Raw genomic sequence first — 27,944 nt, 5'->3', positions numbered from 1 at the left:
TGGAAAATAACCTTTTTTATAACACCTTCACAAAACAGACTTTTTAAATTTAAAATCAGGAAAAATATCTACAAGGTACATACATATATGGTTGGGAAATAAAGCATAAGACGGAGTAACTGGCGTCCAACATTTCCCCTGTAACCCACGCAGTGCTGAAGTACCACACACCACCCGCAGACTGGCCGCCTCCCACAGGGAGCCCGCCACACAGCTGCAGCCTGGGAAACGAGGCTGGTAAGAGGCCTGATAGACATCAAGCACACACTTCATTAAACCAATAACTGCTGCCAGCTTCACCGCTCGCCATCTCTCGACAGCGGCGCGATGGGAGCCTGCAGCCTGCCGGGTTCGACCTCGCCTGGGACAGACGAGGCCTGATCTCAGCCTGCTGGGATAGTCCGAATCTGGGACAGACGAGGCCTGATCTCAGCCTGCCGGGATCGACCTCGTCTGGGACAGACGAGACCTGATCTCAGCCTGCTGGGATAGACCTAATCTGGGACAGACGAGGCCTGATCTCAGCCTGCCGGGATCGACCTCGTCTGGGACAGACGAGACCTGATCTCAGCCTGCTGGGATAGACCTAATCTGGGACAGACGAGGCCTGATCTCAGCCTGCCGGTATCGACCTCGTCTGGGACAGACCAGACCTGATCTCAGCCTGCTGGGATAGACCTAATCTGGGACAGACGAGGCCTGATCTCAGCCTGCCGGGATAGACCTCGTCTGAGACAGACGAGGCCTGATCTCAGCCTGCTGGGATAGACCGAATCTGGGACAGACAAGGCCTGATCTCAGCCTGCCGGTATCGACCTCGTCTGGGACAGACCAGACCTGATCTCAGCCTGCTGGGATAGACCTAATCTGGGACAGACGAGGCCTGATCTCAGCCTGCCGGGATCGACCTCGTCTGGGACAGACGAGACCTGATCTCAGCCTGCTGGGATAGACCTAATCTGGGACAGACGAGGCCTGATCTCAGCCTGCCGGTATCGACCTCGTCTGGGACAGACCAGACCTGATCTCAGCCTGCTGGGATAGACCTAATCTGGGACAGACGAGGCCTGATCTCAGCCTGCCGGGATAGACCTCGTCTGAGACAGACGAGGCCTGATCTCAGCCTGCCGGGATAGACTTCGTCTGAGACAGACGAGGCCTGATCTCAGCCTGCCAGGATCGACCTCATCTGAGACAGACAAGGCCTGATCTCAGCCTGCCGGGATAGACCTCGTCTGAGACAGACGAGGCCTGATCTCAGCCTGCCAGGATCAACCTTGTCTGGGACAGACAAGGCCTGATCTCAGCCTGCCGGGATCGACCTCGTCTACGACAGACAAGGCCTGATCTCAGCCTGCCGGGATAGACTTCGTCTGAGACAGACGAGGCCTGATCTCAGCTGCCAGGATCGACCTCGTCTGAGACAGACAAGGCCTGATCTCAGCTGCCAGGATCGACCTCGTCTGAGACAGACAAGGCCTGATCTCAGCCTGCCGGGATAGACCTCGCCTGGGACAGACTAGGCCTGATCTCAAACTGCCGGGATCAACCTTCCCTGGGACAGAAGAGGCCTGATTTCAGCCTGCCGGTATCGACCTCGTCTGGGACAGACGAGACCTGATCTCAGCCTGCTGGGATAGACCTAATCTGGGACAGACGAGGCCTGATCTCAGCCTGCCGGGATAGACCTCGTCTGAGACAGACGAGGCCTGATCTCAGCCTGCCGGGATAGACTTCGTCTGAGACAGACGAGGCCTGATCTCAGCCTGCCAGGATCGACCTCGTCTGAGACAGACAAGGCCTGATCTCAGCCTGCCGGGATAGACCTCGCCTGGGACAGACGAGGCCTGATCTCAGCCTGCCGGGATCAACCTTGTCTGGGACAGACGAGGCCTGATCTCAGCCTGCCGGGATCGACCTCGTCTAAGACAGACGAGGCCTGATCTCAGCCTGCCGGGATAGACTTCGTCTGAGACAGACGAGGCCTGATCTCAGCCTGCCAGGATCGACCTCGTCTGAGACAGACAAGGCCTGATCTCAGCCTGCCAGGATAGACCTCGCCTGGGACAGACGAGGCCTGATCTCAGCCTGCCGGGATAGACCTCACCTGGGACACACGAGGCCTGATCTCAAACTGCCGGGATCAACCTTCCCTGGGACAGAAGAGGCCTGATTTCAGCCTGCCAGGAGCGACCTGATCTCAACCTGTTGGGATCGACCTCATCTGGGACAGATGAGGCCTGATCTCAGCCTGCCGAGATAGACCTAATCTGGGACGGACGAAGCCTGATCTCAGCCTGCCAGGAGCGACCTGATCTCAACCTATTGGGATCGACCTCATCTGGGACAGATGAGGCCTGAACGCAGCCTGCCGGGATAGACTTGACCTGGGACAGACTAAGCCCGACCTCAGCCTGCCGGGATCGACCTAATCTGGGATAGACTGGGTCTGATCTCAGCCTGCTGGGATAGACCTTGTCCGAGACCGAGGCCTGATCTCAGCCTGCCGGGATAGACCTCACCTGGGATAGACGAGACCTGATCTCTGCCTGTAGGGTTAGACCTCATCTGGGATACACTAGGTCTGATCTCAGCCTGCTAGGATAGACCTCGTCTGAGACCGAGGCCTGATCTCAGCCAGCCGGGATAGACTTCGTCTGAGACAGACGAGGCCTGATCTCAGCCTGCCAGGAGCGACCTGATCTCAACCTGTTGGGATGGACCTCATCTGGGACAGACGAGGCCAGATCTCAGCCTGCCGGGATAGACCTTACCTGGGACAAACAAGGCCTGGACTCAGCCTGTCAGGATATACCCCACCTGGGACAGACAAGGTCTGATCTCAGCCTGCCAGGATATACCCCACCTGGGACAGACAAGGCCTGATCTCAGCCTGCCAGGATATACACCACCTGGGACAGACAAGGCTTGATCTCAGCCTGCCGGGATGGACCTCATCCTTGCCATGCAAGGACTGACCGCAGGCACCGGAGAAATACCTCATCTGGTACAGGAGCATGATCTCAGGCAGCAGGGGTACGCGTCAACCGGGAGGTACAAGGCCTCAGACAGAATTATAATCTCAGCTCACCTGGGATAGACTATGCCGGATCTCAGCCTGCCAGGATAGACCTCCTCCTTGCCAGGCAAGGGATGACCGCAGGCTCCAGGGATAGATTTAATCTGGGACAGTCGAGGTCTGGTATGCTGCAGGCAGTGTTAGAACTCATCTGAAGCAGACAATGCCTGATCATGGCCCACAGAGAGAAGACCTCAACCAACAGCGATAGACTTTATCTGGGACAGACTAGGCATGAAACGAGCCTGCAGGAACAGGCATCTTTTGAGCCAACTGTTTCTGCTATTTAACACGAGAGCGAGAAAAGGGGAAGGGGAAAGCTCAACATCTCACTACAACACATGGTGGCCAAGTGCCCACACCCTCACTAGTCCATGTTGGTGCCCATACTGTGTCCACTTGTACCAGTCACATAAGGAAGAGTTTGTGCGTTGCCGGTGTAATCTTCTGAACTAGGACAGCCCGCACCTGCTTAGGCTAAGCCACCGCTTCTTTTGGCAGAGAAGGAAGGCCGGAGGAGAGGCAGATAATACCAGTTAATACTCAGTTTTACGGTTACACGTCACATCTAAAGTACTTGTGTATGTGCAGAAGTCGAGGTGAAGAAATATACAGCACACTGCTTCGGCCCTGGGTGAGGAATAAGACCACTGCCTGGCATACAGGATCCGGTGAACATCTCGATTTGTGGGACACTAGGTCTGAAGCCGCTCTGAAGTGTATCTATCCATCCCGTGTGCTTCCGGTAGGCGGCCACGTCTGGGTCTTCCACAGCTCCGCTTACTTTGTTTCCCAGGAGGGCATAAGGTAGGGGACCCATGACAGAACCTGCACCTCCATCCAGACCACTCAATGGAACAGTTCCTAGAGGCAGAGGCGGCTGAAAGAACAGGGCTGTCAGTCACTCTCGCTGTCTGAGTATGCTCCAAGGAGGCTGAGGGAAGAGGCCATGGGTGCCACGGTGGAGGCGGCGATGGGAGTACTGGAGCTCACTTCCTGTTTCTTCACGTCACCAACACCTGGAAAAAAATGGGCACATTGTGGAATTCATTTTCAAATATGTTCATAACTGTACGCGAATGGCTCAGTCAACAGAAAGTGTAGCAACATTCTGTCTCCTAATTTATACAGTCAAATCAAATTCTTGTAGATCTAGCCAGTGCTTTAAACGGTGCGGAGTACCAGCACTTTTTTTTATTTTGAGAGGGAGAGTACCGGCACTTCTCAAAAGAAATGTAATACTTTAAATTGAAGAGTACCGGCACTTCTCTGAAACAAGCAGGCACTTTGGCATAGAGTGCCTGCACTTCTATTTTTCCATTTCAAGCATTGGATCCAGCTGTATCTGCCGTTCCTTCCATATCCACCTCTGTTATTCCATAGCACTCTGAAGCAGCCTAAGAGCGGGGCAAGCATGCACGACCCCCAATGGCGATACAAACATACCTGATACAACTAAGGGTGACAACCATACCAGATACACCTGAGGGTGGTGCAAGCATTCTCCGATACACTCAAGAGTGGGACAAGCATATCAGATACGCCTAAGAGTGGGACAAGACGCTTCAGATACAGCTAAGGGCGGGACAAACATACCAGAAACACCTTAAGGGTGGTGCAAGCATGCCAGATACACCTAAGGGCAGGACAAGCATGCCAGATACACCTAAGGGCGGGACAAGCATACCAGATACACCCTAAGGGTGGTGCAAGAATACCAGATACACCCTAAGGGTGGTGAAAGCATACCAGAAACACCTACGGGCGGGACAAGCATACCAGATTCACCCTAAGGGTGGGACAAGCATACCAGATTCAACCTAAGGGTGGGACAAGCATACCGGATACACCCTAATGGTGGTGCAAGCATGCCAGATACACCCTAAGGGTGGTGCACGCATGCCAGATACACCCTAAGGGTGGTGCAAGCATGCCAGATACACCCTAAGGGTGGGACAAGCATACCGGATACACCCAAAGGGGGGGACAAGCATACCGGATACACCCTAAGGGTGGTGCAAGCATACCAGATACACCTAAGGGTGGGAGAAGCATACCAGGTACACCTAAGGGCGGGACAAGCATACCAGGTACACCTAAGGGCGGTGCAAGCATATAAGATACACCTAAGAGCGGGATAAACATACCAGATACACCCTAAAGGTGGTGCACGAATGCCAGATACACCTAAGGGTGGTGCAAAGCATGCCAGATACATCTAAGGGTGGGGCAAGCATACCAGATACACCCTAAGGGTGGGACAAGCATGCCAGATACACCCTAAGGGTGGGACAAGCATACCAGGTACACCTAAGGGTGGGAGAAGCATACCAGGTACACCTAAGGGCGGGACAAGCATACCAGGTACACCTAAGGGCGGTGCAAGCATATACGATACACCTAAGAGCGGGATAAACATACCAGATACACCCTAAAGGTGGTGCACGAATGCCAGATACACCTAAGGGTGGGACAAGCATACCAGACACACCCTAAGGGTGGTGCAAGCATGCCAGATACACCCTAAGGGTGGTGCAAGCATACCAGATACACCCTAAGGGTGGTGCAAGCATACCAGATACACCTAAGGGTGGGAGAAGCATACCAGGTACACCTAAGGGCGGGACAAGCATACCAGGTACACCTAAGGGCGGTGCAAGCATATAAGATACACCTAAGAGCGGGATAAACATACCAGATACACCCTAAAGGTGGTGCACGAATGCCAGATACACCTAAGGGTGGTGCAAAGCATGCCAGATACATCTAAGGGTGGGGCAAGCATACCAGATACACCCTAAGGGTGGGACAAGCATGCCAGATACACCCTAAGGGTGGGACAAGCATACCAGGTACACCTAAGGGTGGGACAAGCATACCAGGTACACCTAAGGGTGGGACAAGCATACCAGATACACCTGAGGGCAGGACAAGCATACCTAAGGGTGGTGCAAGCATGCCAGATACACCTAACGGCAGGACAAGCATACCAGGGATACCTAAGGGTGGGACAAGCATACCAGACACACCCTAAGGGTGGGACAAGCATACCAGGTACACCTAAGGGTGACACAACCATACCAGATACACCTGAGCGCAGGACAAGCATATCAGATACACCTAGGGGCGGGAGAAGCATACCAGATACACCTAAGGGGGGCGCAAGCATGCCAGAAACACCTGAAGGCAGGACAAGCATACCTGAAACACCCTAAGGCGGCCCAAGCATACCTGAAACACCTGAGGGCGACGCAAGCATACCAGAAACACCTAAGGGCAGGACAAGCATACCAGATACACCTAAGGGTGGCGCAAGCATGCCAGAAACACCTGAAGGCAGGACAAGCATACCAGATACACCTAAGGGTGGCGCAAGCATGCCAGAAACACCTAAGGGAGGCGCAAGCATACCTGAAACACCTGAGGGTGGCTCAAGCATACCTGATATACCTAAGGGTGGTGCAAGCATACCAGATACACCTAACGGCGGGACAAGCATACTAGGTACACCGAAGGGTGGGAAAATATACCAGACACACCTAAGGGCAGGACAAGCATATCAGATACACCTAGGGGCGGGACAAACATACCTGATACGCCTAAGGGGGGCGCGAGCGTGCCAGAAACACCCTAAGGCGGCGCAAGCATACCAGGTACACCTAAGGGTGGGACAAGTATACCAGACACACCTAAGGGCAGGACAAGCATATCAGATACACCTAGGGGCGGGACAAACATACATGATACACCTAAGGGGGGCGTAAGCGTGCTAGAAACACCCTAAGGCGGCGCAAGCATACCTGAAACACCCTAAGGTGGCGCAAGCATACCTGAAACACCTTAAGGCGGAGCAAGCATACCAGATATGCCTAAGTGCAGGACAAGCATAACATATACCCCTAAGGGCGGCGCAAGTATACCAGATACACCTAAGGGCGGGACAAGCATACCAGATACACCTAAGGGCGGGACAAGCATACCAGATACACCTAAGGGTGCGAGAAACCTACCTGAAACACCTAAGGGTGGCACAAGCATACCAGCTACACCTGGGGGGGGGGCGGGGAGGAGGGGGGAGTGCTAGTGTACCAAATACACCAAGGAGCAGGACAAGCATACCAGATGCACCTAAGAGTGGGACAAGCATAACCGATACACCGTAGGGTGCTGCAAGCATACCAGATGCACCTATGTAGATGATGGGGCCCCCTGCAAAATGTGATGAGCGGTCCTGATACTCCCAAATATCACGGATATTCATAGTCCTGGCCCCTTGGGATGAAAAGGAGCCACCTGAAAACAGGGGCTACCTCCACTGCAGGGGCCCGCGTTACACCCCAGGGTCAGTTTGGAAATACAACCTATTCTGGGACCTAAAACACGGAATACCTTTGGCCTTATTGTACCACGTACCGTTGATGCAGGGTCGTAAAAAATGCATAACAACAATATTAACACTTGAAGAAACCGCCCAGGTTAATAGACGACCCTTCGATGTCAACTGTCTCCTCACCGCGGGCCCAAAAAATTGGTGCCAGCTAGGAGGGACTCGTCAAAGGACCACTGAGGACACCGTGACATGTTCTTCAGTTACAGGGAACGGAATATTCATAAATCGGGATATCAGAGTCTGAAAGTGAGCAAAGCCAGGGCTAGAAGACACATTTGCAAGCCTCAAGCAGCAGCAGACACAAGGAGTAGGCGCCTGCTGCCCCCTGGTGGAGGCTGAATATAATGAACTGCATCCACTGTGCAAAGCCAAGAGCCCCGAACATAAATCGGTCATATGCAGGCCAACAGTAAAGGAGGATTGCGACTTCTTACAGTGCAAGTTTAAAATATTAGTTGAATCTGGTTTCTGATGGAAGACCTCTCACTAACTCATGCATGGGACCGGACGAAGGACACCTGCAGAGGATTAAACTGACTGGGACGAAAACCTGGCAGCAATTCTAGAAGGAACCCTTATAGGCCACTATATATTTCTGAGAGTTCGACCACCGCATGCTAGATGTTATATTGAATCCGACTGTAATGATTGATGTGTTTTCCCTAATCGAGCCAAACAAAACATGTACAAACTTCTTCATCGTCCTTTAAAACTGACTGTGTATATTCATATCTATCAAGATACTTTATGATGAAACGCTTAATAAAGTTAAAAAAAGAAAAAGAACCCTTGAAGCAGCCTTGAGTTCTTAAATAGATCAAATAGAAGCACAACTCCACCGCAGACAACAGAGTGAAGAAAATGCTACAGCAGATTCTGTTCTGCATGTTGCATTTCCTTCAGAAACTGAAAGATTTAACAGTACCACCCAACTCTAAATCAGGTATAGACTAATAGTAAGTCCCTTTCCTGAAAGTCACAGCGCACCGCAAACCCCTTACTCACATAACTGTGCATTACCCAACTACTTTCTGTAGGAAGGTGCCCCTTTTGTCATGGTCAACCTGACATTTTGCCACTGATACTGATGTTTTTCGACTGATTTGCACTGGGCCTCTGCTAACCAAAGCCCCAGTGCTCTTTCCCTAAAAACAAACACACACACAACTGTTCAGCAATTGGCAAGGACTTTAGCACCCTTGTAAGTCCCTTGTAAATGGTACCCCTGGTAACCAGGGCGTGGGCACTAAAGAGGGTCCCCAAAGGCTGCATCATGTATTATACCACCTTAAGGGACCCATAGAAGTGTGGAGAAGTGTGGCTCAATGGTTAGAGCGGCAGACCCTGATGCACAGGTCTGGCCCGGGACCAGGGTTCAAATTCCCCGCCTCAGCGGGTCTTGGGCTCAATTTCCTCGGACCTGATAATTCTCGCCTCGGTGCCTATTCCAATCATGGAGTCCCGCTCTGCAACTCTGGGCAATAGCTTGCTTAATCTTCACAACGGCCCCAACAACGCTAAGATGCCTGGCTTCACCTTGGGGGTGCCCAGGAGTGGGCACTTCACAGGGAAAAGCCAGGAAGGGTTCCACAGCGGTATGCGTACAAGCGCCTGAGATACCCCTTTAGGGGTCGATTCGGGCGCTATACAAATACTACTACATTTACATACACAAACTGCATGCAAATTACCATTGCAGGACGCGTGAAAGGGTGAAAACCCTTATGAAAACACGACATGGCACACTCCCAAAGTACACAGCATGTATTATCTCTAATCCACCCTAAAGCAGCCCTTATAGCCCCATGGCAGGGTGCATCATAATACATGTGAGGACATATCTGCATGAGCAGATATGCCCCAGTGATATCCAGTCCTATTACTAGATGGCACAAGTGAACAGGGAAGCCAAATACTTTACTGAAACATCTTGGCTTAATAAATCTGTACAGTTGCCAATACTAGATTGATTATGACATGCACCCAGAGAGCACCTTACAGGTTCCCCCTGAAAATCCTACCAGTCTCGTAGACCTAGACCTTGGAATGGCAACTCCCTGCCCCTAGGCCCATTTGGCACTAGGACATGCGGGAAATGAGCTATGTAGTAGCGTATTGCACCAACAGGCTAGTCACACCCCTAAGGTGGGCTACCTGATGTGCTCCACAAAAGAAGGGTTCCGCCATCTTGTTTTTGGTGGAATTTGGAACTCTGGGACATGGTTATGCCTACTCCCCAATAGGAAGTGGTCATATAGGTGGGGAAGAGACCCCAAGGATAAATAGCCCATTAGCTACAACCCTTAACTACCCTGAACACCCCACATTCAGGATTTAGATAGCCCCAGGATACCATGAACTCAGATTCCCCAGACCAAAGAAGAAGAAGGACAAAAAAAGAGCTGAAGAAGTCAAGAGATGTGGACTTGGCACCAAACACTGCCTGTCTGCTCCTGTCCCGACAATTGCAAAGACCCCACTCGCCCTGCAGCTGTGCATCCTCTCACAGTCTTGAAGGGCTGACAGCACTTCACAAACCCGTCAGCATCTCCCTTGAAGTGGAGGAGCCACTTCCCTGTAGCCGTAATGTCCAGTTCACCGTTCTGCTGTCCACCGGGTCCACCGCCGCCGCCGCCGCCCAGGAGCAGTCACTGTGCTCCCAGAGGTCAGATCCATCTCCCAACCAAGTTTGGAAATGCCAGGACCACCAGGAGATGCCCTGACCAATACCCGGTGTTCCAGACCTCTAGCAGCAGCCAAGGCTTGTTCTGAGTCCAATCTCGACTCCAAGACCGCCCCAACCGACGAGGGACATCAGCATCGCAGAGGCAAGCACAGAGAGTGGCCCAGCTGTCCTGTTTTGTCCACATTTCCAGGTCAACACTGAAAGTGAGACCCCCCACACGCAAGCGACCTACAAGCCATAACACCTCTGTACCCGAGCCCCACAACTCGAGTGTGAGCCTACCAACAGTGTCTCTGTGACACTCAAGAACAGCCCGACTTTAGGTTCTGATGGACTTGTCCCTAAGTCCCCCCTTGTAGCCTCTGTCCTACAGGTACTTTCTCCATTTACTTGAACGATAGTGTTTCAGGCTACCCAAGTGACCAGTACCTCTGCACCAAGGCAGGTAACCCAAACCTGCTGTTGGTTCCAAGGTCCCCGGCCCCTACATACCTTAAGTACAGAAGAACAGTCCTGTAAGTCAATTGCAAGTGTACCTATGCAGAGTATGTTTCTCCTATATGATAACATCACTGCGTTCGAGGCACATGTCTCAAATCTGACAGTTTTTACTGTAATTCTAAAACTCGCTAACATGAAAAATACTTACCCGATTGCAGTGATCTTGGTTTCTAAAATAATATATAAATCATTTTTATAAATTGGTCTCAAATTTCTTCATGGAGTGTGTTTCTCATTTATTGACTGTGTGTACAACAAATGCTCAACACTCCCCTCTGATTAGCCTAAGGCTGCTTGACCACACTACCACAAAATAGAGCACCTTGAGGTTGTTAAAGCAAGCCCCTGTAAATCAATAAGGGTTGCCTTGACTCTCTACACAACATATTTCTTTTGATCCACTATATAGAGAGCCAGCTCCCTACACTTTCCATTCCAGAGCAACTCCTCGATTGTTAGCCTAACCGGACAGGGACACTCTACAACTCAACTGAATTCTGCTCCTCTCATGGTTAATTTCTCCCAGACCCCCCTGTCAACCACTAATTGTGAACCAAGCTTTATTGGCATCTTGAAATGCCAAACCACATACACTGCAGTTTAAAAAAATTGGAAGCGCTCTGGAAAGGACATTAAGATGGCTCATTACAGACCTACCAGAAGAAGATCCTTTAAACAGAAAGTGCTTCTTTCTACAGTCACTCCCAACCACACCCTGTGCACCTGGAGGTTTGGGAGAAGCAGCTGACATACCTGGCAGGTGAGGGGTCCCCACTGAAGTTCCATTGCTGATGGGCGCCTCCTGTTTCTCAGATGGTTTCTTCACCACAACCAGTCCTGCCAGTTGAGCCTTACAGCTCAGTTTCCCAACGCTCCGCTCCCAGCTTTCAGTTTTCTGCTTCTTCCTCTGGATTTCAGGATTCTGCAGAAAAAGAAACATTACAAATATCTGTCTCTGCGGGTATTCAGAAGGAAGAGACTAGAACATCAGCTACAGTGATCTGGACACCTCTATCGATTGTTCGCTTGCTGCAAGCACATTCTCGATTATTCCTGGTGCTCTGCCAAGGGCAGAACATGGCTGGGCCCTGGTAAATTTGGTGCAGCCCATTCTTAAATAGAGTATTAACAGCAGTGCACTCACCTCACTTAGGATGTCTGTGGGGTTTGACTTTGTCGCAGCCTTAGGTGGTGCCCGGACAATGTCCTCATCAGAATCAGAGTCTTCCAGACATCGCCTCTTCTGGGAAAGCTCCATCATCGTCCTGAATGGTGGGGAATAGAGAGAGTAACAAAGTCCCTGTTTAGCACTGCGTCTCCTAGCGCAAGACGCTACATTCCGATCCTCTCCATCACATAAAATAGTCAAGGATTTCCTTGTATGCTTTGCATCTTCTGGTCCCAACCTCAGGTTCTGACAAGCAAATGTCACTGCAAACCACCAATAAAGTGTCTCTGACACACAAACACATCATGGCTGCCAGGTGGCCTATCAAATTGGTTACCTCAAACCAGTTCTCATTTTCTAGTGAATGATGCTAAATATGGTGGGTCTGGTAGTTTCATTTTCAAGTTGAGCTCTCTTACTGCAAGAGTCATACACTAGCATATTCTCAACATTACTTTTTAAAAATGAAGGCTGATGTTCATGAACTTCCCTCAATAGTTACAAAGTAAAAAAAGCAGCAGATGGTCATCAAGCTCTGCAGCCCCTCAAAAGAAAATGATGACTTGATCAAGTCAGAAATGTGATTTCTGACTCAGTCCTGCCAATCAAAGTAAGAGGTTACACGCCAAAGTTCCCAGCCTCCTCCCCAATGTGTGACTTTCGCTTCACTGACCAGCAGCGGAGCCAGCCCAGGATCTTACTTCATTTCAGTCTCGTCTTCTTCCTTCTCCCGCCGCTTCATCTCCTCCTCGTAGTCCTTGTACTTCTGCAGCATGGACTCAAAATCCACGGTCGCCTGGCGCTGATTAAGCTCCTTCAGTTCCTGCAGGTTCTCCAGAACTTCCATCTCCAGCTTGGAATCTTTTGTTCGGTTTTCCAGGACCTGGAATTGTGCAAGACCTTGGTGGAATTACCACGCATCAACGCGCTACCAGCAGAGAAGCACATTTCAACGGTACATGCAGATTCTGCTGCTACAACTTCCGCTGGCACCATTAACAAAGGCAGAAGTGATGTTGCCCCAGATGTAATCTGTGGTATTAACAGGTCTAACTGGTGGAGCCCAAGCTGTTCTACAGGATGAAATGCTGGTGCGCGCAGCCGCTCTTGCTACAATCAGAGAAGTCTGCAGGCATCAGAAGTGGGGAGAAGATTCAATATTATGTTCCAATGGCCACTGGATGTAGAGTTTGTGTCATAATTTTTTATTGTCCAGCCATAGCTCAGAAAGTAAGTTACCAACAGTAACCTCCCAATGTAGCTAAATTTGAATATCCTCAGCTTCTAGGCGGTGGCATTTCTCAGGTGGGCGTTAGAAGGGCCTGTGTGCACCTGATCTACTCCTCTAGTACTTCAACAGGGGCCTTCCTGGCAGTAACAGTACTGGCATTACTACTTCATACTCCGACTTTACCATCGAGCGCTCTCAGCCGAGGCTGATGGAGTTTTACTTTCCAAGTGGTCCGCGAGGTGCCAGTCTCACAGAATCAAGCATGCTCGCTCCCTTACTTCTAATGTGATCTTATGGGTTTGAGTTCTTGCTATTATTTTAATATATTGCATTCGTTTTCACTTGTTTTCAGTTAGTGCAGCGCCTTGAGAACTAGGCACCAACACTGGGAGCTGCAGGAATCCCTTTTCAATTACTTTGCTATTCACTTGCGGTTAACTATTGTGGAAGAGGTGTGGCGCAGTGGCCAGGGTGCCTGACTCCGGACCACAGGGTTCACGGTTCGATCCCCGGTGCCGGTGGCAGATTAGCCCAGCACCATGTGACTCTGGGCAATAGCTCGCTTAATCTTACCGAGGGCCCCAAGCGCCGGGACACCTCTTCAGATGCAGCGCTTTACAAATCAGACCCTCCAGCATTTCGCGATTCACGAAAAAATCGCGAAATTGGCAGATTAGCGCAATGGCCGCGATATTTGCTGATTCGGCCGCTAAAAAGGGTCTCCCTGAAAAAACGAAGGCTTTTTATTGGTTGCAAGTGACACACACGTCACTAGGTGTCGCAGTGTAGCCATACAATAGCTGCTTCATATGCATAACTCGGTGTAAAGCTGTGGTCGTAATTTTAGAGCTCTAGGAATGGGGCAGATTTTCACTCACTGTACGGAAACTGAAAATATAAAAGTGCTGGTTTTCACTGTCTCGGAGTACTTGCTGCCTCTGAGAAGTAGCAGTATTATTCTTTTAAAAGTGCTACATTCCGGTCGAGGTTCTAAGTCACGGTGGCTAGGCCTTGGCACTGCCCGGGCGAGGCCTCCCGTGGCTTGGAGGCAGCAGCAGTGAATGGAACTGAGCCATGCTGTTCCATGCCTTAGTAAAGGCTGTTCCACGCCATTTTACAGCAACCCGTGCCATGTCACTGTTTATCCTGTATGATGTGCGTGAATATAACTTGACGAAGATTGTGCATGTTGTGCCACGTCACTGTCCTCATGTGTGATATGTTTTTTTATACTTTGACAAAGCTGTGCGCGCCGTTCCATCTCACTGTTTATCGTGTGCGATATGAATATATATATATATATCTTGCCGAAAATATGCACGCTGTTATAGTGCTATATAGAAAATATATTATTATCACCCCAGGAAAGAAAAAAATAAAGTCTAAAAATTAAGTCCATTGTTCCTCCTGCAAGAATAGATTTCCTTAAAAACCGAGCACACGGAGGAGCCTAGCTCGCGACCGAGATGGCCGCGCTTTAGCTCGGCTCCGTTCGCCCGCCTGTGTTTTTCACATTTATCCTGTATTTATCCTGCCCCGGGAAGCCCTCCTTGCTGTGTGGTACTACTACGACGCACTGCAGGCACTTACCACTTGTTCCGGTTGTCCTGGCTGCTGTGGGTCCGGTGCAGTGTCCCCGATCGTTCCCGGGACTCGAGAGCGGACTGGCCTGGTTCTTCGTCCCGGCTCCTGGGCCGGATGCAGCCTGCGGGCTTGCCCTTCGGGGCGCGCTGGAGGTGATTGGAGGGCCGCTGTTCGTGTGAGCCGGAGGTTCCTGGCTGAGAGACTCCTGTGTGGCAGCGGCCTTGGATGGTGACGCTGCCCTTCATTATTGGGGTTCCTCGTGTGTTCGGCTTCCTCCCCCTTTGTTCTCCGGTCCGGCCATTTTGTTCTTTGCCGCCCGGACTCGGAGAACGGGACTGGCGACATTGGTGGGCCGGCGAATCCCCTTCTTCTGGTGGCCCCCCTTCCTGTCCGGGGTGTTCTTCTGCCTGTCGACGGGACTTCGTCTGCTTTAATGCCGCCCCGGCGGAGGTTGTTGGCCGCGCGGCCTGTTCGGGCTCTCAAGATGGCGGCCAGCCCCATTTGTTTGGGCCGGGCCCAGACGAGCACTGGGGGCCCGCCACAAGGCCCGGGTGTCGGATACTGTGAATGTTTTCCTGCACTTAAGGGGATCCTGACCATCCTGCTATCCTGGCGGCTATCGGTGGCCGCGCCACTCCTGGCTCTCGAGACGGTTCCTCACTACGGGCCTCCCGGGCCCCCGCGACCGGATGAGGCATCGATATCGCGGGGTGTGGCTGGTACTCTCCTGGCGGACTCGGCCCCGGCTGCCACCCCGGAGGCGCGCATCCTGATGGCGCCTTCTCCTCCTGTGCTGCCTCCTCTGCCCTTGGCCCGGGAGCAGGATTTTGTTTTGCCGGACTTTCGTGATTCTCCTGGTCCCTCTCAATCACCACTGCCCGATGACGTCTCCTGTACCGGCCCGGATGGGTCGGCTTTTATGGATATATCCTTGGAACTGTGCCTGCATCGTTTGCTACATTCTGTGACTTTCCTGGATCTTCCATGCTTTTCTTCCTGTGACTTTTTTGGACTGCCGTTGGACTTTCCTGCTGCCTGCCTTCTGTTCTTTCTGGCAGGGTCCTCGTTGGATCGGACCCTTACTGCTTTGGATAAAAAGGGTCAGGGCTGATGAAAACTGGCTCCTATATGCGGTGGTTCATGAACGGTTTGGATGATCTCTGTGTCCTGATATGGTTCTGTGTAACTGGTTAGTGCTCCTGGACTTTGGCCTGATACTCTTTGGCTTCCCGAGGACTTGGACCCTTAACCCGGGCGGGTGGATGGGTGCATTTACTCCTGTCTTTGGCCCTCCCCCGTGTGTATGTTTGTATGTCTTTATTCCTTTCTTCCTTCCCTCCCTTTCCCCCCCCCCCCCCTTTTTGTCTTCTAATTCCAACTTTTCTTGTTCCACTAAATTTCGGGTTCAACTTAGGGCGACAGGCACGCTGCGGGGGGGGTAGGCCGTAGCCTTCTGCAGGGGTGCAGGGTGGGCTTAGGGGTGGGTGGGGGGGGTCTGTTTGTGTCGGGGGGTCTTTTTCCCCCCTTATTTTCCCTTTTTGTTCTATGGCTCTTGTGTATTCACTTTTTCGGGACTCTGTCACCTTGTATCTCCCCCGGGGGTATTCTGTCCTTCTTCCGGTGTGTGGCTGATTGTGGTTTGCTGCCTATTCTGGTATTATGTTGCTGTTACATCGCTTGCCGGTTTTATTGTCCTGTTTTTCCCCCTGAGGATGCATGGTCTGGCGGGTGTTCCTTCTGTTGTCTTTTTTCCCTCTTTCCCTTCCTCCTTTATGGAGGTGCCCTTTTTCCGTTGGGGTGCGTATTGCATAGTCTTTGTGATGGGGCTTTTTGACCACGTCTTCTTTGTTTGGGTGGGGGCGGAGGTGAGTGTGCGCGATTGATTGTTGCCACTGTCGCTATTTGATGGTCTGATTCTGTTTTTGTCCTTTGCTTGATTTGATTATATGGCTTCATTTTTTTACGTTGTGTTTATAAAATGGCGGCTTGCCGCGGTCCCTCCCTTGTATTCTCGTATACGGCCCGTTATTCCTTTGGTCCCCTCCCCGTGCTAGAAAACTTAACCTTTATTATCCTGCTCTTGCTGAACGCTCGATGGTCTTTCTTGTTTCACCAGTGCTCCTGATGTTATATCCTGTGCAGATCTTCCTTTTGTATGCTGGTTATTTGACCGTTCTGTTTCTGGCCAGCCCGTGGGGTTGTAGGCCAGTATTTGTGAGCTTTCATTGTCAATAAAGGTTTTCAAAAAAAAAAAAAAAAAAAAAAAAAAAAAACCGAGCACACTAAAACATTATCAATATGCTTTTCGACCCCCGAAGAAAAGTATTTCTGATGTTAAAAAATCTAGTGACTGAGCATTTTCATACACTTATAGAGTGCACAGTGCTTCCATCTCTAGGTGTTATTTAGCTATGGTGGAACTGAAGAAAAATATCTAATATAATGAAAGCCAATGAGGTATCAAGTTTATTCCAAGGGAATGAGAATTAGAGGATGTTCTTAGGGGCAGGTTGTTTTGAAATAGAGAGAGTCCTCGGTCCATAGGTACATGCAGTTTACAAGTTGGTTAATTTTCTATTCATGATATTCTGGTCCTACAGCACGTAGAATTGTATGGGTAAGCAGATAACATTGCTATGATCGCTGTATAATGGTGAGTTTGCTTAATGACTGCCTGAATAGTGAGACTTTTTCAAATTCCCTTTGTTCTCTGTATGTTTAATAGTAGAAATGGTAGTGTTTGGGGACACATAGGACTGTGGATTGAATCCACGGAATCCACGGATTGAGCCAGGCATACTACCACAAAAGAGTTTCCTGAAGTTAAAAGTATTTTCATTTGACACAGATTCACCCTTGTGTGACATTGATTGAGTAAAATCATTTTTTAAAACTCCGATTTGCCATCAAAGCCCTTGCTTTGCAGGAACCCAGGAACTAGGACAAGGAGTGTACTTTTAAAATGACTGTGATATCAGAATATGCAAATCAGCCACAACATCTGACCCCTATACTTTTAATGCACAAGATGTACTTTGTTTTAAGCTGTACAGGTTTTTAGACTAGGGAGCTTTAACAAATGTTTTATGAAGATTTTAATAACGGATTGATCTTATTGATAAAACCTTTTGCCTTTTCTACTTATGGAACCACAATATAATGGTGTTTAGTGTATGTTTGCATGTTTTATGGAACAATCTTTCGAAAATAAACAAATTGAATTGAATTGAGCAATCTTTTCAAACTGATCAAGTTACCCTTGAAAATTCAGGGGCATATTCTCAAGCTCCCAGCGCCACCACAACGTCACTTTCAGTGACGTTGTTGTGACGCTAGGGGCTTAGCCCTATTCACAAGGCAGCGTTAAGCCACTTTAAGTGGCACAACGTGACCTAACTCTGCCTTTAGAATAGGACCCCTTCACGCTGTATTTAGCCTGAAAGGGGCGTGCGGTGGGTGTTGCGGTGGGCGTTCTACCGCAACACCCATTAAGTTTGGCGCTTCCTCCTATTCACAAGGGCAGCGTAAATAGGAGGTAGTGCTAATCTTAAAACCAGGAAAAATCTGGTCTTACGGTAGCGAAATGAGGAGAAAAGCTTTATTTCTCCTCGTTTTTGCTTTTTTCATGTGTGCTGCCTTGTGTGGCACACATGGAAAATGCAAAATGCCATTGTTTGTTTACGTACAGGAAGGTGTCCCTTCCTGTACATAGACAAACCTTTTAAAAAAAGCCATTTTGTAATTTACATGTGTGCTGCATGAAGCAGCACACATGTAAGTTACAAACCGGCATTTAAGGTTTGCTTATGTGCAGGAAGAGACACCTTCCTATACATAAACAAACGCCGGAGAGGAAGGAGGAGGTTCACGCCAGGGCCTTCTCTAGGATCCCAGCGTCGTGGAGGCGTGTTCGTAGTGTGCGGTGGCAGACCGTGTCGAAGGCGGCTGACAGGTCCAGGAGGATGAGGGCCGCTGTTTCTCCGTTGTCTAGTAGGGTCCTGATGTCATCGGTGGCGGCGATGAGGGCATTTTCGGTGCTGTGGTTGCTGTGGAACCCAGACTGGGAAGGGTCCAGGATGCTGTTCTCCTCGAGGTAGCAGGTCAGTTGTTTGTTGACTGTCTTCTCGGTGACCTTCACCGGGAACGGGAGCAAGGAGATAGGCCGGAAGTTCTTGAGGTCCCTGGGGTCTGCCTTGGGTTTCTTGAGTAAGGCGTTGATCTCGGCGTGCTTCCAGCTCTCTCGGAAGGTTGCTGTCTCGTAGGAGATGTTGATGACTTTCCGGAGATGGGGTGTGATGGCTGTGCTGGCTTTCTTGAAGATGTGGTGTGGGCATGGGTCTGACGGAGATCCGGAGTGGATGGTGTTCATGATCGTGATGGTGTCGTTGATGTTGGTCCAGGAGAGTATGCGGTTGGTGCTGGTGGTGCTCGTGGGGGCAGAGGTCTCAGTGTTTGTTGGGGCAGTCGTGGCGTTGAAGCTGCTGTGGATGTCTGCGATCTTGCGGGCAGTCTTTTGCTTTTCGAGGGAAACAAGGTGTCTACATTGTAAATAAACCAAATATACATAGCTTCATGTTGTTAAATAACTAAAAAAACTAAGATATCTGTGTTTGTTGTAGGAAAAATGGCCAAATAAAATGCTGCAAAATTGCCGCTAAATTTCCATATTTGTGCCGCTAAATTTTCATTTTTGTGCCGCTAAATTTGGTATCCATGCCGCTATATCCTGGGGGGTCTGACAAATGCTGGTACTAAGTCAGCAGCGACAGGGCCCCGTAATTGACACCTTCAAACCATCAGGTGGCTGGAGTTCTGCTGCCATCATGTGGCCACAGTTGGTATTGCAGGCATGCAACCCAGAGGGTTTGATGTCAAAGCTTGCGTTTTTGTACCCAACCTTCATACTTGTTAACAGGAGCGCAGCTTATTTAGTAAGATCAATGGGAATGAGGTGGGTCAATGGGAATGAGGTGGGGGGTGCTTGAGCCTCAGATTTTTTGACAATCAGGCTGGTATATAATGTTTAGATAAATTATACAACAAGCAGGGTGCACGCGAGGGGCAGTGGAAAGGGAGAGGAATGCAGTCTGATAGGAGTACTAAGAGAGAGAACGCCATATTTTGTATAATAAGCAATATTTTTAAGGACTTTCAAAATGGAGAGGTGTGTGCACGTTTTTGTCCGTGTGCATGTAAAAATTCCTGGTGAATTTGAACAGACATCTAACCAAACCAGATGAAAAAGCACCTGTACCCAAATATTTATTAAAAAATACTTTTATTAGGAGGGAATAACACCCCCCCCCCCGATGCTACGCCCCTGCTCGTTAATCATTTTAGTCTATAATGTCTCACGTTATCGCGTGAAGCTTCCAGCATACATATTGACGCCTGGCGTTGCTCTTAACAAACCAGTTCTAGCTGTCTAATGAAAGTCTTAATGTATGGATGTAACTTTACATGTTCTAGTACTTCTACAGTGTTAACCTTGCTGGGACGCGAAGAACACTAGCAAAGGACAATGAAAGACTCAATCTAGCACCCATTCATGTCTAAGGTTGTTTTTCAAAAGCATGTTTTTTTGTATTTGATATATCTGATGGTTTAGGATGTCTTTATTTAAAAACCCTATTGGCCTGTTTGATGGCAATGATGCACTAGAACCACAAAAATGATGCATGCACGCACTGCTATGAATAAAAGGGCAGTTGATCACATAAAAAGTTGTAATTTTTAAGATAAAATAGATTCAAGAATAAACCTCACTGAAGCTTAAGTGAGATTTCCTTTTGAGATAAAAAAAAGAAGAAAAAAAAAGAAAAAAGAAGAAAAAAAAAGAAAAAAGAAGAAAAAAGAAGAAAGAAAAAAGAAGAAAAAAAAAGAAAAAAGAAGAGGCAGACCTACCAAAGCTAGTGAGATGACTTGTGTCATGGCTTCCAAGCTTTCAAATCTGCCAAGCTGGTTTTCATTAACTTTCTAAAACAGGGTCCCTATATTTACAAATAACATCCGACGTACCATTAGTCCCAAGATAACCACAATTTCTTTAGCTAGTTTAATTTCGTTCAGTCAGTTTCACCAAGGGCCTCATTATGAATAGTTTGGTAATTGGTGTGAGATTTATCATCCACAATAAAGTACGGCTCTGAGGAGTCTGAATTTATCAAGTACAATAAATGTCATCCATTTACAAGCTTTTTCCGCTAATTTGAAATATCCTGCAGACCTTGGTGTTTATCACATCTGCATGTCCCAGTATTTCCTGCCAATTTTTTCCCAATAAAGATCGACTGGTTTTACCTGCTGAAATTTATCCGGGGTTCTATTTCTTTTATTACAGTACTCATAATTCTGACATGTACGGTAAATGTAATGGCCAATGAGGGGTCTGGGATACAATTAAAACAAACCGACCCTACTGTCTGTCACTATTTCATATTATAAATCAATTTTAAACCACGTTGACCTTCCTTGTAAAGTTACTATAAAATGCAAGGATTGCTGCCTTGGGCGAATCACCTTAGCATAATGTTCACTTAAGAAAGCAGCCATGTCCTTTTTATTTCACTTCCTTAACATTCCTAGCCAAACGCAAACAGCTTTATCCCGCACATCAAGGAACTTTTCCAGATTCCTAACAGCTGCTCCCAGACCTCTTTAGTTCATTAGACTTCAGATGATAGGAACACCACCTTAACACACTGCAAGATCCTCAGCTCCAAAATTCATCCCATGAACATCCTTCCACTTTGGATCACCTGTGTGCCAACCCGTACCAGAGGTCACTTCCGGTCCGTAGAATACCACCGATCATCTCAATGTGGTTGGATCATACCCTGCGTTCTGGACACCAACCCAGGGAAACCATAGCACAAGTGTTACCCACCACTTCTGACTTCAGATCCCTTCTAGATGTTATGTTATATCTATCTGTATAGCGCACTAATCACTTGAGAGGGTATCCAGGCGCTTGGGCAGGTGTGTGGTCCCAAGGTGCTTATAAGAAGAGTCAGGTATTCGGCTTCTTGCGGAATTCAAAAAGCGAGACTGAGTCTCTGATGTGTTGAGATGCCGTTAGTACATTTAAGAAGTGACGTACCTTCATGGGGTTGTTTAGCTCTTCTTCTTCACGTTCCCTCTGCTGTCGTTTCTCGTCCTCTTCAAGCAGTTTCTCGGCCTGGAAGTTGCGGGTGGCCCCGTGCTCCATTGCATAGTCTGTATTCTCAGGGTCTGTCTGATGGGGGGGGGGGCGGATATAAAAACAATCATATTAATGAATGTCATTCTCGGTTTAAAAAGGCAATATTAACAATTACCTGATGGTACAATAACAACTTGCTATGGGCAACTCAACACCGTTGTCCAAGCTAACCCAATAGCAGACTCTGGTCACAAAACCGTTTGCCAGTTTGTTTGTTTTTGTCTAAAAACGGCATTCTTTCTAAAAAGGAATGTGAAAATACCCAGGAGGAAAAGTTAGGTGGGCACAAGAATACACCCTCTTGTACACACTAAACAGATAGGGGCTCTTGGATTTAAAATAAAGCATTGCACAAGCGTGGAGTGGTGAAGACAGGAGGGAGAAGGGCAGGCCTGATCAGTTTTGTTCACCTAGGGCAGCAACACAGCAAGTGTCAAGGATTTCACCCTTGCACGTGCACAGTGCCAGTGTGAGTAGGAATCGAGACATTACCAACCAGGGCCTGATCAAATGGAGATGGTCTGTCTCTGGTAGTATAGGGGCTGTTTGGGGCACAAACCCCTTTGCAAATATTGTCTCTTTTGGCTTCTGTGAAGGAGGTGCAATGTGGTCCATGAAAAGGTTGCATGGATCCTGTTCACACACCCAAATCTGATTGCTGGTCCAACCATCTGGCTCATCTAGCTAAATAGTAGAAGGCAATATCCCAGTCTTCAAAAAGTTACATAGGTACCAAGATTGTTATCTTTGACTGCTGTTCCATTGTTATTCCAATCATGTATTATTCATGCTCAGGCCTATGGAGTATCCTTACCTTTCAAATGATGCAAAGTTTTTCTCACATCACTATCTGTATTACTGGATCAAGCGTGAATCAATCAAGCGTGAATACACTTTTTAGTATGAAAAGACACCTCTTCCTTGCACCTCTTGTAAGGATGTGCCACGTAAAAGTCTACGAGCTTGCGAGAAAGCCAGGCGCACATGCTATTGCATGGGTGTCAAACACTCAAAGGGCTCACAGAACACATGAGATATACCAACTTACAGGCATCCAATGCAGCACAGGTATGTTATACAGTTTCCTACCACAGTGCTCGCGACATCAGTTCCCATCATAATACGCCAAACACTAAAATCCACCAGAAATAAAGGACAGAATCCCTAGCATGCATCCAATATAGCCCAATAATCTGCCAACATGACCTAAACAACATACCCATTAAATGTAACCACAAGGTGAATCAGATTCCAGTCGTACATGTTACCCTGACACCATGTGAACAGTAGTCGGCCTATGAAAGCACTACACGGTCAAACAGTGACGGAATGTGCCCTTTGAAACTACCGTAAAAATAGTATTTGACTCAGGTGGGTAATAACCCCACTCAACACAGGACAGCTTTTGGCCCCAGCTCAAACTGAGAGCTGAAGGTATAGGGCATTCTAAAGACTTACAATTCAAAAACATATTAACATCTATGCAGCATACTTTGATGATTGTTTCTCTTTCTGTTGTGATCTATAATGAGACTGTTTTTGTTTGTCGTTTGGTGGTTTTGCTTCATTTGCTTTCCACTTTGATATTCTTATTTTATTCCAAATGATTTCGCTGACCTGCACCAGTGAGCCTACTGAACCTTGGGTCAATGCCAACATCCTAGGTTCAATCACCTACACCATTCTGTGAAACAAAAATACCAAACTGGTAGTTAAGGATCTGTCTTCATAAAATGCATTTACCACAAAATTGAGTGGTCTGATGTAACAAGTATACCAAGCAAGGGACCCAAACGCATTCAACAATGGGCGCAATCACTGTTTTTAACCTCCTGGTAAGTTGAAACCGTGCTGGTCACCCCCATGTTTCCAAGAATCATGTTTCATTTTAACTCATTTGAAAGCATGTTTGTGAATTAAATCCACAAGAAATCTGCAAGTGGAAAATGAAAACATCACCATCCTCATTTCCCCCAAAAACTGCTCCACTGAAGGTTTTACCTTGAACGTGATCTCGGCGAGACATCGTGTGCATTTGATGTAAAAGCGGAAGATGGGGAGTCCTAGGTACAACTCGTTCTGGACCGTTTCCTTGCGGGCATTAAACTTCTTGCCCTTGTAGATGTATTCTCCGCAGGTCTTACACCTGAACAAAGAAAGGCACAATAAAAACAAACAGGAGTGGTGATTCTGTATAATACAACCATGGCAGATTCCCTAAATTCAGGGCAATTGAGCGAGCTGTTCTTCCACAATGAACAGCTAGCCATAAGTGATCCTAAATGCTTGTGGAGAGAGATCTTGGAGGCTATGAAGCGTACAACAATCTCCCATCCACAACCCACTATTGGTCTCATGTCACCTGCTCTACATAATTTATGCACACAAACACAACACACAGACAGATGACTTTCTAGCTTTCTGGGTAACATCACACTACCAAATAAGTTTGATGCATAAACCCCTGTAATGCCGAAGGAAAGTGAAAATGGTGCTCAGGTGCCTATGAAGTCACGCTCCCTATCGAAGGGACAGAGGGGAAACTCTGGACATGCCCAACAAAACTTAATTTAATGGAGCCAAAAATAAACCAAAGCTGTGCATCTCCTTCTAAGAATTTGTTGTTTTGCAAAGGCCTATTAGCTCTGTTAGATATGTTTAAACGAACTTCCATCCTCTGTTCACTTCCAAAAACTGGTCACATTCCAAGCCGTGGCTCCCTACAATGCTCAGAACATCACCCACCAAACCTCATAAATCCTGTGAGGTACCATCTACACTCCTCCTCACTCTACCGAGCCGCCATATCTCACCTCATGTTGAATGGAGCCATCAATCGCACCACATACTGGCGATCCTTGGGAAGTTTGAGCTTGGGGATTTTTGATGGATCGAAGTCTGGAGGGTAATATTTCTATAAGAGAAGAAAGGGTGAAAAACATGTATGCCGTGAGAATGTGTGCTGTACAAATATCATCAAACAAAGAATCACACTCGGTCAATCAGGCTAAAATTAATTGTGGCATACATTGACATACTACAAAAAGAATCAATGTGGTAACCCTGTGTCGCTCAGAACCTGGGCATGCATAAAACAAACTACAAATGGTTCTGTCGGATAGAACAACTGCTTTAAACCTATGTAGTATTAATCATGCAAAAGCGAGTCTAATAGTCTAGACTACCTGATGGAACAAGCATAGCTGAAAATTATTTTTGATATAAAAATTGTTTTTTACTCTTTGAATCATGTAGGGCTGTCAAATTCAATAATCATCAAAAGACATCAGTGACAAAGATAAAGTGAATAAAGGGCAACAAGATGATGTGTGACTCAGTGAAATTATACATATGTGGTAAGAGACATACAAATATGTACAGAATACACAAAACAACTGAAATGGAGTTTATCCTTTCCAATTATTAATACATGGTCTCTAGGGCGCACTGAGTAGGCTTTTTAATTCTTGAGGCCGGGAGACCTGGTGGACATAGACTGAAACAAACATCAACGTTTCGACCCTTGCATGTGCGCAATTAGGTGAGCGTCACGGCGGGTCTTCCTCAAGACGAGCAGAAAACAAAGAAGGACAGCCAATTCCAATTATGATTAAACACTCCTACGGCAGGGTGAGAGTTTGAAAGTAGATATGGATTCAAAGCCTGTAACAGTATCCCCGAAGTCTCCAGTAGTAACATTTAACTAAGAGAGAGTGGTAGGGCATAGACTTACCACGCGTTGCTTTCTGAAGAAAGGCCACCTTGAGGGTTGAGGTCTCTACAGGATAAATCTGAGAGGCGGAGATACAAACCACCAAGTCAGTTTGAATCTTGGTGCATTGTGCTGGTTCTTACACAGCTAGTATCAATGTAAGTTCTTCTTAGAACGTTTCTTCAAAAATGGACTTCACAATTAATGTGTCTCCTCCGGGATGTGTCTCCTGTGTTCGCATCCGTCCATCATTTGTCTCTCTTTTGCTTTCACGCCATAAATGCGCCGGGTATGCCCAGACGTGGGTTCTGGGCCCACTGTGCCACTGGATTCAAGCTAGCCGGGCTGATGAGGGGCAATACCCCGAAACCAGTCCAAAGATGCTTGTTTCTGGTCCAGGGAGGACATGGCTAAGCAGTTCAGGCTGGACTGTTTCCATGAGGAGCAGAGTCAAGACGAATTTGCATATGGCTGGGGCTAAACTGGGGTGGCACAGTGAGCAAAAGAAAGAATGGATTTAACCCAGATCTCTTGACAGGGGTGAATGTTTGATTTGTTCCGCATTCCGTCCACCATTTGAGACTCTTTTGCTTTACAAGCAGGTGTGAGGGATAAGGAGAGGAATCAGCTAACACTGCATTTGCTTATGGCTTAAAAAGATGGGTGTTTATGTTGGCGCTTAAGATGATGGGTGTTTATGTTGGCAATCTCAACTCGGACTGCTTGCAAATTTGGGAGAGTGGCAGCCCTAAGTCAGATGATGTATTTTTGGGAAACAGTCTCTCAACGCAGACAAGATATGCTGATTGTGGTGTGTTAGGTGTTCGTGGGAGGGCCACGATATGTCAGACTGTGTGTGTTTGAGAAGACCACCTCTCATACAAAAGGTTGTATATGAAACCAGCCTCACGTAATGTCCTGGGTGTAATGGGGCAACCTCTCCGCTGAGAACGCTTATTGCAGAAAATTGTTAGGCCTGTATGTAATGACTAAGGAGAAAACAGACTCAGGCTGAATATGTGGGGCACATCCCTGACTCGGGGTATAGTAGGGGGCATCCTCTAGGCTCAAGCCACAGGTGTCAAATTCATGGAATTAAACCAGGACTACAACACTCAGACTGCAGCAGGTCGTCTCATCAAATCCCAGGATTGGAAACCGTGCTGCTGATTGTAGTAACTTGTCTTCACAAGTTAATCCAATAAATCCACACACAAAAAAACAGGTTGGAGAACAAGTAGTGGTTTATTCTCATAAGAAATACCCACCACTGATCACAGCAAAATCCAACAAGCATCTGTTAACATTCTGGAACATAGTGATGTCAAATAGATTGAAATAAAACAATGACTCTTTAAAGTGATATCACCACTATAATAATAAACATTTAAATACTACATTATTCCACTGATGACAAGGAATGAAGGCTCATCTCTTCTCTGACATTGTAGGCACAAAAGTAGGAAGCGTCCACCCTCGCTGCAGTACTTTAGAGAGCAGCAGCCCCAGCATATGATGCAAGTGTTTAAAGGGAGCAGAGTTATATGGGTCAACCCTGGTCATGAACTTCCACTGCTTGAAGGGGGTGAATGTCTGGGCTCATCCAACACATAGTTATGCGGAAAACTCCCCACTGCGTGCCGCATATATTTATTGGGACTGCAGGGGTTCTCAATACTTTATACCATAAAACAGGGATCTTCTTTTTATCTCTTCTGCCCACTACATATTCACAGTTAATTCTCCCTCTCTCTGGAGCCCCCCGCCCTCCCAACCGCACCGAGGACACTCACGTTTAACACTTTTCGCTCCGACATCCTGCCGAGTTTTAGGTTTTAACTCTGACGGTGAAACAGAAAGATTCCTCCGGTTTTAGCAATAAACCTCTGCACTTCCGGGTTGCGGCTCACTGTACCAAAACAGAAAAGCACTTCCGGAGTCACCAGCGTTGGAAACAAGCACTATTTTCTGTGAAAAGAAACCCAAAAGTAGTTCAGCCTTACACAATGACGCCGATAGTTGAACATGACTCGACTGTCGAGTTAGCAAATATAATTTGCTAGATCGAGATTACTAGACTTTGTTTCCGGCATATTGTTTAAGTCATATTGCTTACAAAGAGCACAGCAAGGCTTGGAGCTGCCCTTTGCTTACCATTGGCGGGCTTTGCAAGTCACTCTCATTTGCCTGCTTTCTATTGGTTTCCTAGCTTGTCAATCTTGTGTTTGTCCCACACATGAAGCATACCCTCTGTACAGTCTCTTACATTGGCTAGCATAATTGCTTCCACTACTTGCTTTTCAAACACTACTTTTTTCTTTCTTGTAAAGCACTCCAACAAAGTGTGTGTGCTTTGTATTCTTTTCTCCCCGTGCTCTCTACTCCCTGAGTG

The 27,944-nt window shown here is 47.9% G+C and overlaps 1 protein-coding gene across 3 annotated transcripts; it reads right to left on the bottom strand.

Annotated features, from left to right (window-relative positions):
• Nucleotides 1–27,475, bottom strand: YJU2 (YJU2 splicing factor homolog). Of its 3 annotated transcripts, XM_078668268.1 has the most exons (11): nucleotides 27,346–27,469; nucleotides 24,654–24,754; nucleotides 23,842–23,986; nucleotides 21,739–21,873; nucleotides 12,526–12,707; nucleotides 11,801–11,921; nucleotides 11,410–11,578; nucleotides 2,867–4,098; nucleotides 2,461–2,728; nucleotides 1,618–2,134; nucleotides 1–1,251 (listed from the first exon to the last, which is right to left on the bottom strand). In XM_078668268.1, exons 1-8 carry the CDS (start codon nucleotides 27,367–27,369, stop codon nucleotides 3,977–3,979), a joined length of 999 nt encoding a protein of 332 aa, XP_078524394.1. In that variant the 5' UTR covers nucleotides 27,370–27,469; the 3' UTR covers nucleotides 1–1,251; nucleotides 1,618–2,134; nucleotides 2,461–2,728; nucleotides 2,867–3,976. The 3 variants fall into 3 exon arrangements, with proteins under 3 accessions (XP_078524394.1, XP_078524393.1, XP_078524392.1); XM_078668267.1 differs by lacking the exon at nucleotides 2,461–2,728 and having other exon boundaries at nucleotides 1–678; nucleotides 863–2,341; nucleotides 27,346–27,475; XM_078668266.1 differs by lacking the exon at nucleotides 2,461–2,728 and having other exon boundaries at nucleotides 1–1,434; nucleotides 1,618–2,341.
• Nucleotides 27,476–27,944: the final 469 nt, after the last annotated feature.

Source organism: Lissotriton helveticus, chromosome 12 (genome assembly GCF_964261635.1).
Source record: "Lissotriton helveticus chromosome 12, aLisHel1.1, whole genome shotgun sequence".
In the NCBI taxonomy this organism is placed as follows: Eukaryota; Metazoa; Chordata; class Amphibia; order Caudata; family Salamandridae; genus Lissotriton; species Lissotriton helveticus.
The sequence above is the reverse complement of the archived record's forward strand: the minus strand, read 5'-3'. Positions and strand labels throughout refer to the sequence as shown.